The 15,764-nt window shown below is 47.9% G+C and overlaps 1 protein-coding gene across 1 annotated transcript in view; it reads left to right on the plus strand.

The window, feature by feature from the left end:
* The window catches only part of robo2 (roundabout, axon guidance receptor, homolog 2 (Drosophila)), a 356,398-nt gene that overhangs the window by 320,147 nt on the left and 20,487 nt on the right, over nt 1-15,764 (plus strand). Inside the window, exons 17-23 of the mRNA XM_048980730.1 lie at nt 95-266; nt 2,011-2,199; nt 3,597-3,623; nt 7,021-7,063; nt 10,995-11,122; nt 13,133-13,408; nt 14,539-14,664. Of these exons, the coding sequence (XP_048836687.1) occupies nt 95-266; nt 2,011-2,199; nt 3,597-3,623; nt 7,021-7,063; nt 10,995-11,122; nt 13,133-13,408; nt 14,539-14,664 (961 nt within the window). The remainder of the gene's footprint in view (nt 1-94; nt 267-2,010; nt 2,200-3,596; nt 3,624-7,020; nt 7,064-10,994; nt 11,123-13,132; nt 13,409-14,538; nt 14,665-15,764) is intronic.

Here is a 15,764-nt window from a genome sequence, read left to right on the forward strand (position 1 = left end):
TTATGTTTTAAAGATATAAGCAGCCTTCATGGGGCGGATTCATAAAACCTTATGGATGGTCTCTCTGTCTCTCTTCCACCCTCCACGCTCTTAGATTTGGTGCCTGGGTAATGAGACCCGTTTCCACGTGAACAAGACGGTGGACGCCGCCATCCGCTCTGTGGTGGTGGCGGGGCTGCAGGCTGGGGTGCTGTACCGGGTGGAGGTGGCAGCCAGCACCAGCGCCGGGGTTGGGGTCAAGAGCGAGCCCCAGCCAATCATCATAGGTCAGAATATGAGTGGGGGGGTCTGGCCAGCAGGGTGGCACTAACCTTAATTATTTATTGCTACTATTGAAATACTTCATTAGTTATTTGGCAGAGTGGCAACTCTAAAATTGGAAAATAACAATAAAATGGATTGGTAGTGCATTTAAATGTAGATTTAATTTGATTCTCACGATAAGGATAATAACATTTCTAACCAAACTGTCAAAAAGATAAGAATCAGTGTAGTCGAATTAACAGAAAACTTATCATACTAGCTGCGAAAAAATTAATTACAATACTAGGATATTTGATAGGAAGGAAGCGACTGAGAGAAAGTGGCAGTGTTTACGCATTAAAGCCTGGCCTTCAGGCATTGCATTTAAAAGAGTGAGCGTGAGGAGCCCACTGGCTCTGCAGAGATTCAGCCAATCACTGTGAGCACGTACGCTAGCCTGTGTGAAGATGAATGAACTTTTACAGATAAGTGCCACTCATTACGCTTGTATGTATAGACGTGTAATTAAGCAGCTGTTACACTGAGCTGGGCAGAAGTAAACTGTGTATTTAATGTCGGAGGTTATTTTGCTTATTAGTATAGCATACTGTAGGGCTGTAGGATAGTGCAAACATTACAGCACTATTTTTAAAATGAGCTTTTAAACCCTCCTGGGCAAAAATATTACGATGGTCTATGTTGCGTTGCCCGCTGGACACAGACGGATATTCAGCAAACGTGAAAATGGTGCATCATCACTGTTCTGTGACACCAATACGCACAATTAAATGTGTCAGGGCTTACTTGAGCTGCTGCGAATTTTATATATTTTTTATTTCATGTTACTTGGGGGGAAATTGTATATTATTTTTGCCGCATTATTACATTTGTTAAAATTTTCTTCTCTGTGGGCCTGTTTCCAGGATAATATAAAAAGGATTACGTACAGATTGCATATGGGCTCGCCTTACGTGCGAGCGAATGTATCACGTGTGTATCTCTGCGTTCGCTTGCCCTAATGCTTTTTGGTTCTGTGGCTAACAGCTGATCCCGCCAGGTTTGACCTCCATCCGGTAGCCTGGCCCAAACATTCCTTTATTTCCCCAATGACATGTCTATAATCCACTTCAATATCCTTCCTGCACACGCTAACAAATCACACTGTGTTATTGTGCGTGTGACCTGGACAACCAAGTCTTATTACATTTCATGAAACAGTACAAGCTAGTTCTACACCACAGATCAATAACAAAGAGTCTCTAGATATACTTTTTTTCCCTTTCTTTTCTCTCCCTGGGCCAGAAATAAATCGGTACACAGAAGAAAATACAGCCCAGCTCACTTGAGGCTTAATTACAAAATTTAGCCTTCACTCATAGACGGCAGGCTATAAATCTAATTTCACAGCACGATAGGTAAATCACAAAGTCAAACCGCGTCTCGATCTCTCTGTCAGCCTTGTCTATATATGCTGAGATTGACAAACAGAATATATATTGGATTGATTAATTCTCCTCATGTCAAGATTTCCGTTTTTATCGCAAGCTGGAAAAGTCAAGGAGGTTTTCCTGCCAGGAAATGTGTTTATTGGCTACGAATTTGTCTTTGTTGCTGCCAAGTTAATGCAAAAGCCACAAATAAAGAGATATATAAATGCCTCTTATTTACTTCGGAGCAGAAGGATTTGGGGCTATGCGATGTCGTGATGCTGGCTCTGATCCCACCTGCATCGATGGGCTCTCTGTCACCCCACCTCCCACCCCCCAGGCAAGGATTTCAGGGACGTGGTCATGAGCGGGAACCGGAACAACAGCATCACCGAGCAGATCACGGACGTGGTGAAGCAGCCGGCCTTCATCGCCGGCATTGGCGGGGCCTGCTGGGTCATCCTCATGGGCTTCAGCATCTGGCTCTACTGGAGGAGAAAGAAGAGGAAAGGCCTGAGCAACTATGCAGGTGAGAGCGTAGCTCCACCGACTAGCCGGAACACTCAGCCGGACCTATCCTGCCTGCAGAAACACACACGTGTAGATCCAGCAGATATACAGGATGTTCCAAAAGGTTTCCTATTTTAGGCAAATGCAGTGTTATTTTTTATTTAATACCTTCTGAAGAAGAAGTACTGCAAACTTACAAAAACAGCATTTGGGGCACCCCCTGTGTCGCCACATCGATGATTCTGTGGGGGTACGAACCCTTCTCTCTCGAGGCGTGTTGCTTATGAGAGCCAAACAGCAGTCTGAATGGAGAGCTACTGTACTTACACAATTCTGCACTGAGTACTGCCCTAAGCTTACTCGCCGACACACACAGTCAGCTCACCCAGCACTGATCGAGGTAAACACTCTCTGGTCTGCCTGAATGAATGCATGAAATGAGTGATGCAAACTGCTGATTCATCCACGGCAAATATACTGTATGCTCATCCTCTATCATTTTCTGTTGATGTTAATAATGACTGCAAGGCAGCACAGGATTCATTTTGGTGTTTCTTCATTACCCCATGATACATTATCAGGCTTGTCAAATACATCCCGTTATTTGCTGGCATGAATCTATGGCAGCCCATCATCTGGGGAAGGACCAGGTGTATGGTTAGCGCATGCTGCAGGGAGACGGGATCCCTGCTGTACACTGAACATGGTGGAGTGGCCGGCGCCTTCTTAGATGGTGTATAGCCCCCCCCCCCGCCAGTCTTTGGAGCCACCGTGACATTTAGAGTGGGGGCTGGCTGGCGTGTGTGTGTGGGGGCAGCAGAGGCTAATGGGCGAATGTTAATGTCTTAGCATGTTGCTTTGCACTGAGGAGGTGTAACTGAACCAGAGCCCATAAAAATGTTCAATCTTAATTTCTGATCTTTCATTACTGAGGTTTTTGCTACTGATTTAAAAATATCCAATATATCTCTCCAGGCTTTATCTTCTCCCAAATTTTCCTGTTTTTCCTCTCTTTTTGAGCCCCTCGTCTCTCCCACTGTGCCTGGCTTTATACCAGGAATCCCTCCATAAACGCTCTGAGTGTTCCTCCTCCAGCCTTCCTGCTTTCTGCTTAATGTTCTCCATTTTCCGTCCTCTCCTGGGATTTGCAATTGGAGGGTGCACCTTTTGGATTCTGCAGAGAAGCAGACCTGCCTCTCTCTCTCTCCCTCTCCCCCCACCCCTCCATCTGCCCTGACTGAAAGCTTGCCCTTCCCCGCTCGCCGGCTGTGCCCCTGCATGTTCCCGCTTTACGTCTCCTCGCCCCCCTTCGAGCCGCAGCCACTGCCTGTGCACATGCTCAGATTCAGCCCCGATCAAACCTTCTCTCAAGCTTTTACTGTAATACTCAACTCTTTCTGTCTTCTTGTTTTGCAGTTCAGTCCTTCACCTTCACCCCTGCAGGTACTGTCCATTTGTCCTGTCTCCTCACTCAGTGACACACCCTGTTCACAGATGTCATTACCCACCTGTAATAATGTTGTTTTTTCACATCTGAGAATGTTTTATTTGATGTTATTGGGCCCTGCCTCGTGCCCATAGCTTCCGGGATAGGCTCCGGACCCCCCGCGACCCAGTAGGATAAGCGGTTTGGAAAATGGATGGATGGATGTTATTGGGGACAGTGAGAAGAGACTGGTATAGATACTGTAAATTCCTGTAAATCCCATTCATTTAATTTAAAACCAAACTCTTCCATGATATTATTAAAAAATATACACCCTTAAAGAAAGTACAAGTTTTTTTTTTTTAATTCACATCCAGTAATCACGACCCAAAGATCCAAGGACTGTAAGGACCATGGCTTCTTTAGTTGTCCTGTGCTGTGCCTGTGTGTCTCTGTTCCCCTGCACTGTGCACATACACTGTCCCTGTCCTCTCTGCCACTGTTACTTTCTACAGTCTGTTAATGTGCTTCACTTTCTGTCCTTCCCTGGTGTTCTCCCAGTGCCCGTCCCTGGCACCCTGGCACCTTCTCAATGGCGCCAGTCTTACTCTTCTCCTTGTGAGAAATGGCTTTCCTTCCTGTTACTCTCTTTGTCAGTACCTGCCAAGCCCGCTATAATTCTCCAGGTCATGTGCTCCAGTTGCTTTTTCATGATCCAGAGGTCGTTGGTGCTGTTTTTTATTCTGGGGTTACAATTTTTATGGCTGCTCTTGAATATGGTTTTTTGTGGCTTTATTGGGTGATTTTTTTTTCTCTGGGTGACCTTTGGAGAATTTTCTAGCAATGTTGACGCTTTGAGGTTTCGTAAGGATCCGTCAACTGCTCCTATCGTCAGTCCACATGCGGAAGCCGGCGGGACCTCTTCCCTGACCCTGAGCTTTGCAGCCTCCTCGCTTGCCGAAGGCTTTTATTTCTCATCTGCTCTGTTGTTTAAGGGAGATGCTTTCAGATCTGTGATTATAAACAAAGTTTTTTAGATCAGCCAGTCCAAACACACCGTCCCCTCCCGTGATCCCTCCTTTGTAGTGTTAGATGCTGGCTGTGAAATCGCATTTAATCACATGGTAAACACATTTCACCAGATTGTTTCAGTTTTCTTCCATATTGGCCGCTTCACTCAGTGCGTAACCTCTCCCACACACTTGGTGCCTGTGCCAGTTTATTTACATGTATGGGCAGAGTGGGAGCCCGGGGGGGCTGCCGAGTCTGCGTGTTCGCACTTTGTTTCTGGGGATTTGTTTGGGAAGCCCTTTGGTCCTCCCACGCACCAAACATACACTCTTCATACAAATCACAGACTGAATGTTCCTTGTGTTTCATGTGTCTGACAGTGCATGTGTGCCTATGAGTCTGTGGCAATGTTCTCTCTATGGAGCACCTTGACTTACCCTCCCTATGTTAGACTCTTAGATCACTATGACCTGATTGGAGAAATGATCACTTAATTAAATACACCTACTTAATACTGGCTAGTATCCCTTTTTCACTAAAGATCAGTCCTGGAAGTTTTCGTACTTGTTGGCTTCCTGTACAATCAGTCTCGTTAGCGAGGTTTTAACATTCAGAACTGACACTGACTAAATATTTTTTATCACATCATTCTCTGTGAACTCTTTACAGTCTACTATGTGAAAAGCCCTGGACTGTGAGATGCAGGAAGCACAAACATTCATACTATCTTCAAAATCACTTTCATGAGTCATATCGCTGACCCTCCCTCATATAGGTGACCCTCTGGATGCTCTCTGCATGCTTTATGCCTTGAACTGTAGCCTGGTGTTTGCTTAGGTGAGGCAGCATTAACCAGCAGGTGTGTCTGAAGAAGTGGCCGCTGTTTGCACATTGGGCGCCTCTGGTGATGAAGCTTATGGGTGTAACCTTCCTGTCACACTCATCTAGGACTTTGTTGGTGTTTTTATGGTTGAAATGAGGTGGTACCCTGGGCATGACGATGAGGTCATGGGTGAGAATTTCATATAGCTGTCCTTTGGCCTAGTGGCATATGTCTCGTTTGGGATTTAATCAGGGCTGTAGGGCTTTGTGGGGGGGTGTGGTGGAGTGGAGGGCCGAGAGACGGATGAGGTGTGCAGGAAATGCCGTGCAGTTGGCTCTTAAAGCTTTCACTGCACGGGCTTGGGCATTTCGGGAGGTGGAGGGGCGTAAATCACAGGCAGCACTGGCATTCAGGCAGCTGGGAAGATTTGATGGAATTTTTATACCATGATTACAGCCCCCACCCCCCTGTTAATGCTTATTAAGGGGGATTAATCCGTGCTCATATTGGAGAAAGTGTTTATCGGAAAGGAGAGCGGAGCCGCTGGGCGCCCGCCTGCCTGCCGACATTAAAGCAGGAAATGTGTCGGCCTGCAGATACGAACATCAGAGGGTGATGTCATACAGGAGCAGCAGCACGGCCTTGCCAGGGCTGTGCGTGTATGTGTGTGTGTGTGTGTGTGTGTGCTAAAGAATAAAGGGAGGCCTGTGTTTGGGGAAAATGTCACCTGTGTCCTGTGGAGGGCTCGCTGGGGTGTGCCCCCCCTTCCTCACCGGTACGCTGGGGGGCATCTTCCAGCCATTTCCTATAATGCTAGTTTGACGTATCTCTTGGGGTTTAGCTGATAGAAAACAAAAAATCCAAGATAGATGTTTGATGTTAGTTCCCCACTCCCCCCTCTGACACACCTGTGCCAGACTGGGGCCGCCACCCTCCCCCCGACCCCCAAAGCTCCATCCTGTGACACTGCCACTGAGATCTCTTTCTTCTCTGAACTCAGCCTCTCTCTGCTGCCACGCCATTGTTCTCTCTTCTCCGTAACAGCCGCAGCCTGTATTCTGAGAAATTAACAGTGCAATTAAGCAGAAGGAGGAACGGGAATGTGTGGAATCCTTCCTTTAATCTCCATCTGTGACTCAAACGGGAATGTTGCTCTAGCATTTTCTCGTGGGAGGGGCACATTTCCCGGGGTGTGGGTATGCTTGCTACTTCAGGACCCTGCCAAGGACTTCCCCCCACTTGGATCTGATTTCTGTTTCGGGTGGAGATGTGGCGAGGAGCTGATGAGAAGCTCTTCCCATCAGAGACCAGGGGGCAGCTGTCTGTTCATATCCATATATCGGCATACTGCTGGCCGCACGCTTGGGGACAGCTGTGTGAGGGCCCATAAGAGTGACAATATCTGCTTCCATTAGCAAAACGCCTTTAAGTGTCTCCATCATGGCGCCATCTTTGCAGTGCCCCCTGCAGTAACAGGTCGTATGAATGGGGGCAGTCAGAGGTGAATCTGTCCTTACCTGTCATCTCTCCTCTCTTTCCCCACTCTCTGGGTCCTGCTGCCCACCCCTCCCTGCCCCCAGTGACGTTCCAGCGTGTGGACGGTGGCTTGATGAGCAACGGAAGGTGAGAGCACAGGGTCCGCCGTGGGGGCGGGCGGGCGGGGATGGGTGGGGGGGTTGTCTACCACAGGTGATTTGGGGGTGTCCCAGGAGCCCCATCATTCCATACCTGCAGCTCTGCATGCTGTTCCCTGATGTTCAGATGCAGAATTTATAGCTGTCTGTGCCTTCATCTCCAAATTCTTCATTTTATCCAGTATGCTGGTCCGACAAACTATGGTTGATTTCATGATATAATGTAAATACGCTATAGATACATGGCATGGTCTCTCAGTGGACAGCACTGCTGCCCCCCCCTCAGGTTTGTGGGTTTGAATCCTACCTCCTCCCTCTGTGTGAGTGTGTGTGTGTGTGTGTGTGTGTGTGTGTGTGTGTGCCCCCTGTAATGAATTGGCATCCCATTGAGGATGCATCCCAGCCTTGCCTGGATAAGCATTTAGACAATGATACATATACATACTGTATGTAGACAAAGAGGAATTCCTCATTATTAAACCATAATTTGTTGCATAAAAAATTGCAAGTTAGGTGAAAGGGGAAAAAATGAATCTCTCATTGCTTTCCATGCTATAATTTAAAAGCTGGTTCCAAAGGTGAAAGATGTCTTCACCTATATGCAGCACTGAATGGTAATGCAACACAGCAGCACTCTGCTGGGTGAGGATCATCGCTGAGATGGACGAGGTTCATGGTGTTGCTCGGAGAACACTGAGAGTCACAGGTGTACATTCAGGACCACCACGGCATTTTGGAACTGATGTGTGACGCCTCACATACCTAAATGAATCACTACAGATTTTAGCAACCAGAAAGATCTTATTAGAGGAAATATCACCTTTTACTGACAAAAGCTATTGTGATTGCTTATTTCAGGGGGGCTTCCAGTGTCTGCCTCCATCTGTGCAGTATGTGTCTCGTTGCTTATGTATACGTATATCGTGCACATAAACACACCGACAAGCATATACCCAAAACATGCACACATTCATGCATTAATAGATGAAGTCATAAATCTCCCTGAAAGAATTAGCAGAAACAATTTAAGCCAAGAGGGGTTTTATTTTATCATTTATCTTCCGCCGCTGCTGCAAAGAATTCTGGGGCCCCCAGAGTGATGAATTTCCCTGTCACCTCACTCGGGCGGCTGGAATCAGAGCATGTGTAATGATGTAAAAATAATTACCCAGGGGAGCCGTGCACAGGAAACCCCTCCCACCCCCAGCGAGCCCCCTTCCTCTCCTCCCCGTCTGGGCGCCGGCTGATTTGAATGACACCAGTTACAGACTCGATAAGGGTATTCACCAGAGACCCTTGGGACCCCGGCTCCTCTGTCTCTTCTCCTCTTTCCCTTATCACACCTGAATAGGCAGGTCCAGCACCGGTCCCACACACTTGCCCTGGGACTCAAAATTAATTAGGGCCCCTTTCAGTCACACATACGGACACACATGTGCGCCCATGCACACTCACTTGCGGAGAGACACACTTCAGTAAACACATATATATACTCGCCGCCTCCCGGAAATTGCATAGTAGTAAATGTAGTTATATATACACTCGCTTGTGTGCCCACGTATAAATCTGTATGTGTTCTGGTCGTGCCAGAGCGGGGTTTTTGTGTTTCCAGTGAGTGCGCGGAAAAATGAGCCAGACCGTTTGTCGTTCTGTTGTCTTGTTTCCGCTTCGCTCGAGTCCTGCAATTTTCCAGCTAAACGGGCAGCGCGCTTGCCACAGCGGGTGGGGTTTGTGGGGCAACCCCAGGGGGGGCCTGCATCTTGAGCCCCCAGCCCCCTCCCCCCAGGAGGGATGAGAAGGAGCTCCAGCAGCAGACAGTCACGCCTTTGCAGAGTCACCCAGGGGCCAGATGTTCCGGGTTTTTCTACCTGGTCCCAGCGAGTAGTAGAGGGGAATGTGTCCATTTGTTAGGTGGGATGTTTATTGCATTAATTAGACAATAGCAAATGAAGCCACGTCTATTCCTGCCTTCTTATTGGCTGTTGCCAAATTGCCCTGACGGAACAATTACACTTAATCGATCACAGAATAAATGATTCATGGAAGATGAAGAGGCTGCAGATTGGTAAGCCTGGATCCATCAACTTTTGCCGCTCGGCTGAAATTGATAAAAGCCGATAACTTGCATTGCGTCCTCATCCCTTGTCCTTTGTCAATATGGAGATTGTAATTAGGAAGTAGTAATAACTTCCTATCTTTCCCGCAATCGATACCTCAGCAGGAGCAGATTAGGACCTAATGAGAGACGGTGGACAAGGCCGTCCAGTCAGTGAATCGCTCTGTTACTGTCGCCACGGAGGTTCCATTGACTCGATTCCGGAGCGACAGGAGGCTGGAAAATGAATATCCGTGTTGCAATGTTACTTAAACGACTCTTAATGTGGGGGTCCCATTCCACAGCCAGTGCGTTGGGCCATAAAGGTCTGATTTATGAACTTGTTTCCCTGGTAATATCTCTCCGTCGCCTCGTTTGTTGTTTCTCTTGCTTAATTCATAATGGGCCCTATTTAAAATATTGACTCACAGTGTGTCTTTAATACAGTGGGGGTGCGTAGACGTTGGCGCACACGTGGCCATGCCTGGCCCTAACCCAGACCAACACACTTCCGCTCCTGTGTGCCCCAAGCTGCAACACCCATTTAATAAAAACGCCCCCCGGCAGTTAGTCTCCTTCTCATTTCCTCTCCAATGATAAACACAAGGACGAGGCCCCCGTTCCTGCCGTCAGCAGCCCCGTCACGCTGCCTCACTCATCATCATCCCGCCGTTTTTTGGTGGATGGTGGGGGGGGTCCTGTCAGATCGTGTATCCCGCTCCTCATCTCTGTCAAACCCTCAGACTTTGGAGGGCTGATGAGTACTGGGGAGAGGGGGGGGGGGGGGGGGATGAAAGGGAGGGCAGGAGGTGGGAGGAGAGGAGAGAAAGGGTAACGAGGTGACAGGTGGAGGTGAAGGAGCAGCAGAGTATTGGGGGGGGGGGTAGGGTACTGAGATGTATTAACCAATCAGCAGTGAGGGTGTCTGTTGAGCTGCTGAGTGACTGGCTTCCCCTCAGGGCCCATTTTGGCGCACAAGTGTTCCATTGGCTCCTTTTAATTAGGCAGCACTCTGAGCCCCTTCCCACTGCCTACCAGCATGCAGCATCTGGGACTTCAGATTCCAGCTTTGCTGCCTGGAGAAATCCTTCCATAGGACTCTTCAGTCACCAGTGCGGTAGCTCCCAGCTGTGAGCTCCGCCCCAGTAACGAGGTTTACTTATGAAGGTATGATGTAATGGCTATTGATGACAGGCTTTACATGTTCAGGCCTCAACCTTCTCGTTATGGCCCAGCGTAACGTGGGACAGACATTCACCCTGTCTAGCTGTTTCACCCTTTGCCCAGCCTGAGAACTGTGACTAGTTATTGGGGTTGTGTCAAAAATAGAATTGGACTGTACCATTTGTGCAGTGTTGAGAGGAGATTTTATTAAGAAATGGTACGGCAGAGAGAGATGAAGAGACCAAGGAGGTGAGAGAATGAGAATTTCTGCCTCAACAATAAAAGAGTAACGGAGAGGGGGGTGAACAAAGTTGGAAGGGGTGGGGGTTTGTTTGAAATAGTAGGAGTTCACCAGCCTCAAGGATTTTAATCCCCTGGAGGAAAAGCCCCATTTTCCATGTCAAGGTATGAAATTTGTAAGGTCCTCATTACCGGCAGTCTCTCCTCCCAGGCATAAAACATACACATGTGCACAAACACTCATGTATGTTTGATGTAATTTCTTTACTCGGCCTCCCTATAGACTGCAGGCAGGTTTTTATTCTCAATCCATGGAATCCTTTGAAATCGCTGCATTTTAAAAAGGTGAATATTTTTAGAAGCCCCGCCCCCATCAGGCACTGGCAAGCACGTGTCTGATTCACGCTGCTCTCCCCCGCAGCCGGCCCGGCCTCCTGAATGCCAGCGACCCGGCGTATCCTTGGCTCGCAGATTCCTGGCCCGCTACCAGTCTGCCCGTCAACAATGGCTCCGGGGGCCCCAATGACATGGGCAACTTTGGCCGAGGAGGTAAGATTGCGAGCTCCTGTAATCCCGTTACATGCTATCAGCCCCCATGTTACGTTATGCTTCACAGCCTAAGTGTCTGAACACGATGAACACATTCAGAATGATTTCCCTCAAATGCAGAAACGGTACAGTGCCTCAAAACTCTTGTTTTTCTGTACTGTGTTTATATCCAAATTGTGCTTTTTTCATATTTCGTTTAACAAGGATTGACTATATTGATATGCATCCATTCTCATAGACTAACAATAAAGGAAAAATCATATTCCATGAGTAAAAATAAAAAGCCAAAAAGCCTGTCGTGTGTAAGTGCATGTGTGTGTGTGTGTGATTATGTTACATTGTCCAAATGTCCCCTCAATGTGAGAAAAACCTATTATTTATATATATTGTGGGGACCATTGTCATGGAATCTATCTGGCTGAGCCACACTGTCATAGCCACAATCTGGTACCTGCACAGTATCATAGCCTCAGTCCGGTACCTGCACACTGTCGTAGCCTCAGTCTAGTATAGGAACACTGTCATAGCCTCAATCTGGTACCTGCACATTATCATAGCCTCAGTCCGGTACCTGCACACTGTCGTAGCCTCGGTCTGGTATAGGAACACTGTCATAGCCTCAATCTGGTACCTGCACATTATCATAGCCTCAGTTCAGTACCTGCACACTGTCGTAGCCTCGGTCTGGTATAGGAACACTGTCATAGCCTCAATGTGGTACCTGCACGCTATCATAACCTCAGTCCGGTACCTGCACACTGTCGTAGCCTCGGTCTGGTATAGGAACACTGTCATAGCCTTGGTCTGGTATAGGCACATTGTCATAGCCTCAGCCCGGTACCTGCACACTGTCGTAGCCTCAGTCTGGTATAGGAACACAGTCATAGCCTTGGTCTGGTATAGGCACATTGTCATAGCCTCAGCCCGGTACCTGCACACTGTCGTAGCCTCGGTCTGGTAGAGGAACACTGTCATAGCCTTGGTCTGGTATAGGCACATTGTCATAGCCTCAGCCCGGTACCTGCACACTGTCATTGCATTGGTCGCAGGCATCCTTCTCTTAGGAGCGGGCACAGAGAGAGTGCAATGAAAGAGTTGTAGGGAGGGGGAGCACTGTGTATGGAAAGATGCCCTGTGCAGCGAGTCATGAAGGACGGGCACTGTTGACTGGCACAGATGCGGGCCTCTTTGTCGTGACTGTACATCATCCCCCCTTCACTGAGTCCACAACTGCAGGAAGACAGCATGCGATCAGCTGCAGGAGGGCGTCACACCGTTAGCTGTGCTAGGATATCAGCCGATAAGGTGATGCGATGGGGAGTGATGGCGTGCATTTGGCTGCCTTAGAATAGCGTACAGTCACCTGTGGAAGCATTGCTTCCATTAAACCATGCCAAGGCAGTGTACAGTAAGGTGGGAGTGCTCAGCATTCAGTCAGCGAGAGGGTACAGACAGAGACAACCAAGCAGGTAGGCGGTTTCGGAAGAGCAGGGGGCTAACAATGAACGAATACGCAGATCACACTCAATCTGAACATATTAAGCAACAGTGAGGTAGGACTTTAGAGAGGATCACGGGGGGCTTCACGGCTAGCCAAGGTTTGACCTGCACTTAGTGTGGATTGTTCATGTTGGTCGGTGATGATCGTATGAAGACTAATTCCACTTATATGATCAATCGTGACCTGCATTGGTGGCAGCACTCAGTATTAATTCCCCGAATTACAGGGACATGGTTCAGCCTGTGCTCTCTCTCTGCCAAACTGGAATCAAATGCTCCCTGCTGCACCATCCACACACTGGCTCTGTGCATCTATACAGAAATTTAGCTCATTGGTGAATCCAGTGCAGAAGACAGAGATACATCAGAGGGGCTCTTACAGCAGGGAAGTGGGCACCCTCCTCTGCCTATTTGATAATAGCTGCTTTTCCTTCCTTCCTTCTGTTACAGCCTCCCCCCGCCCCCTCTGCTCTCAGAACCTAACCCCGCCCCTGTCTGCCTCCCCCCCAGACGTGCTGCCTGCCGGGCAGGGTGAGAAGACGGGCACTATGATGTCGGATGGCGCCATCTACAGCAGCATAGACTTCACCACCAAGGCCAGCTACCTTAGCCCCAGCCAGGGCTCCCAGGCCACGCCCTACGCCACCACACAGATCCTGCACTCCTCCAGCATCCACGAGCTGTCGGTGGAGCTGCCGGACAGCCAGTGGAAGGCCTCTCTGCAGGCCAAGCAGGAGATGACCAACCTGGGCTACTCACTGCCTGACAAGAACTCCGGCAACAACAGTGAGTGAGGCGGGAGGTTGGGGGGGGGGGCACTTTCAGCCTTCGTGTGTGTGCGTGTGTGTTCCTGAATATCGCTACAGCTACAATGAGCCTGTCATCTGACTTCGGGTCAGTAACCCATCACCTGTGCACTCAATGGTGAAAGACGCCTCCCCCCCACACACACAGACTCCATACACAACATCCCATCTCCACACCCCCCCAGCCCTCCACCCCATTTTCCCCAATTAAGTGTGCTTTCCTGACAGCCGAAACGCGCTTAGGTTTCTGTTTCTGATTGCGGGGTGTGACGGCGGGGACCGCTGTGTACAGCCAGCTTATTCTCCGATGCTTTGCAGGGTGTCTTTGGAGCAAGAGCTGCTGGCTGTGAGAGCAGTGGGGGCACGTGGCCAGCCTCACTTAAACACCCTTACAAAGGCTGGGAAAGCAGCAAGCTGATTTATTTTGCCCCTCGTCTGAGCAGCCAGGGCACTTTTCCCTGCTCTTGTTTCGAGACTTTTTGTAAAAAAAAAATAATCGTATTAATGTCATTACATGCAATATGAAGCTACCTTTCGCCCTCAAAGGTCTTTGAAAAGCCAATGAGTTTTCAAGGTCATGACTAATGAGTATTGTAAAGCTCTGTTTATATTTATGCATGTAGTTTCGAAAGGTCTGTAATTGATTAATTACAGTTTTTCCATGCGTTTCTAATGCAATCCGCTTGAACTGGAGTGTTGACTCCTTCCTCGGTCTCTTGCATTGTTTTGAAAATTGAAATTAGATGGAACTGGAAAGATAAACGGCACATTCATTTGCTTCATTCCTGCATACATTAGATTTGTAAATGATTCTTAATGTGAGAAATGTTTTATTCCTGCACAGGTCCCATACACCCTCTCTTTGCCACGTTTGTTTGTGTTGGGTCAGTAACAGAAATGGCTTAGCCACGCAGACACAGGGAGCGTGTGAGTGTTTGCTTGTTTGTGTGTGTGTTTGCTTGGTTGTGTGTGTGTTCACACATGTGACAGAGACGTTCTTTTTCCCCTGCTGCTTGCCTGATGCTCTAACTGCATGATCTGCATGTGCTTGTGCTGCTAGCCAATCACCTGATACCACTGTGATTTCTACCCTCTAACCCCCTCCCCCAGCGCTTCTTTTCATTCCTGACTACCGATTGGCTGAAGGATTGTCTAATAGAATGCCACACAACCAATCACAAGATTTCAGCACCACCAGCTCTCACAACAGCTCGGAGCGGAGTGGCAGCCTATCAGGTTGGTTTCTCATGGGTCAAGAGAGGGCTCTGGTTCCTGCTCTCTGACACAGAGTATAGCTAAGGACTGCGCTGGGACATCACGGGTTGGTTGCACCAATGGTCTGCATGCACAAATGAGCACATGCTTCACTAAAAGCTCTATAAACACTGCCCAGTTCCTTCCTCCTCCCCTATTGGGTTTAACCTGTATTGTACTCATGCAGTCGGAAGTACGGTTTATCGGTATGACAGGTAGGTCTGCTTTTCACAGGCAAGGCTTCTTTCAACGTCGCTACATTATTAAGAATCTCGACTAAAGGAGAACATGGCCAATTGTTAATTCCATTGTTTGTCATTCATTTTTGGGACAGCCTTTAAAGGCTGTAGGATAGAGAATAAAAATGCCATGTGCTGTTTTATGAAGTATTAAGCATTAAGAAATTGTGGCCTTAACACAGAAACCTGAAGTTGCCTGTTTCACGGACACTGGAGCTCCCAGAGACATGGGATGTAAAATCAAATTCAGCAGTAATTCCTTTTGCCTTTGATGATCCAGTTAAGTTCTGTGTAGGGACTGGAAACAGTCTTTGTTTAACATGTTTAAAGTATTATTGGATTCTTGTTAGCATGACACTTACCCTGTTAGCACCTGTTAGTATTAATGGATCTTTTTCACACTTAGCAGGCCCATTCTATGGATGAAAATCATGATAACTCAAAAAGAATTTGATGGTATAGGGTTTGATTTAATTATCACTTCACAAAAATACATTATATCTATGAGATCTACATCTGGTGTCATTTTGAGACAAATTTCTGGGCGGTAGTTTCCATACCTGCTTGTCCAATGCATGGTCACAGAACCTATGTTCACAAGGCAGGGAAAACCCCTTGATGAGGCATATACACCATACACACCATTCACACCATACACACCATTCACACCATATACACCATACACACCATTCACACCATACACACCATATACACCATACACACCATACACACCATTCACACCATATACACCATACACACCAAACACACCATACACACCATACACACCAAACACACCATACACACCAAACACACCATACACACCATTCACAGCTATAGACAGTT

Source organism: Brienomyrus brachyistius, chromosome 17, assembly GCF_023856365.1.
Source record: "Brienomyrus brachyistius isolate T26 chromosome 17, BBRACH_0.4, whole genome shotgun sequence".
Lineage (NCBI taxonomy): Eukaryota > Metazoa > Chordata > Actinopteri > Osteoglossiformes > Mormyridae > Brienomyrus > Brienomyrus brachyistius.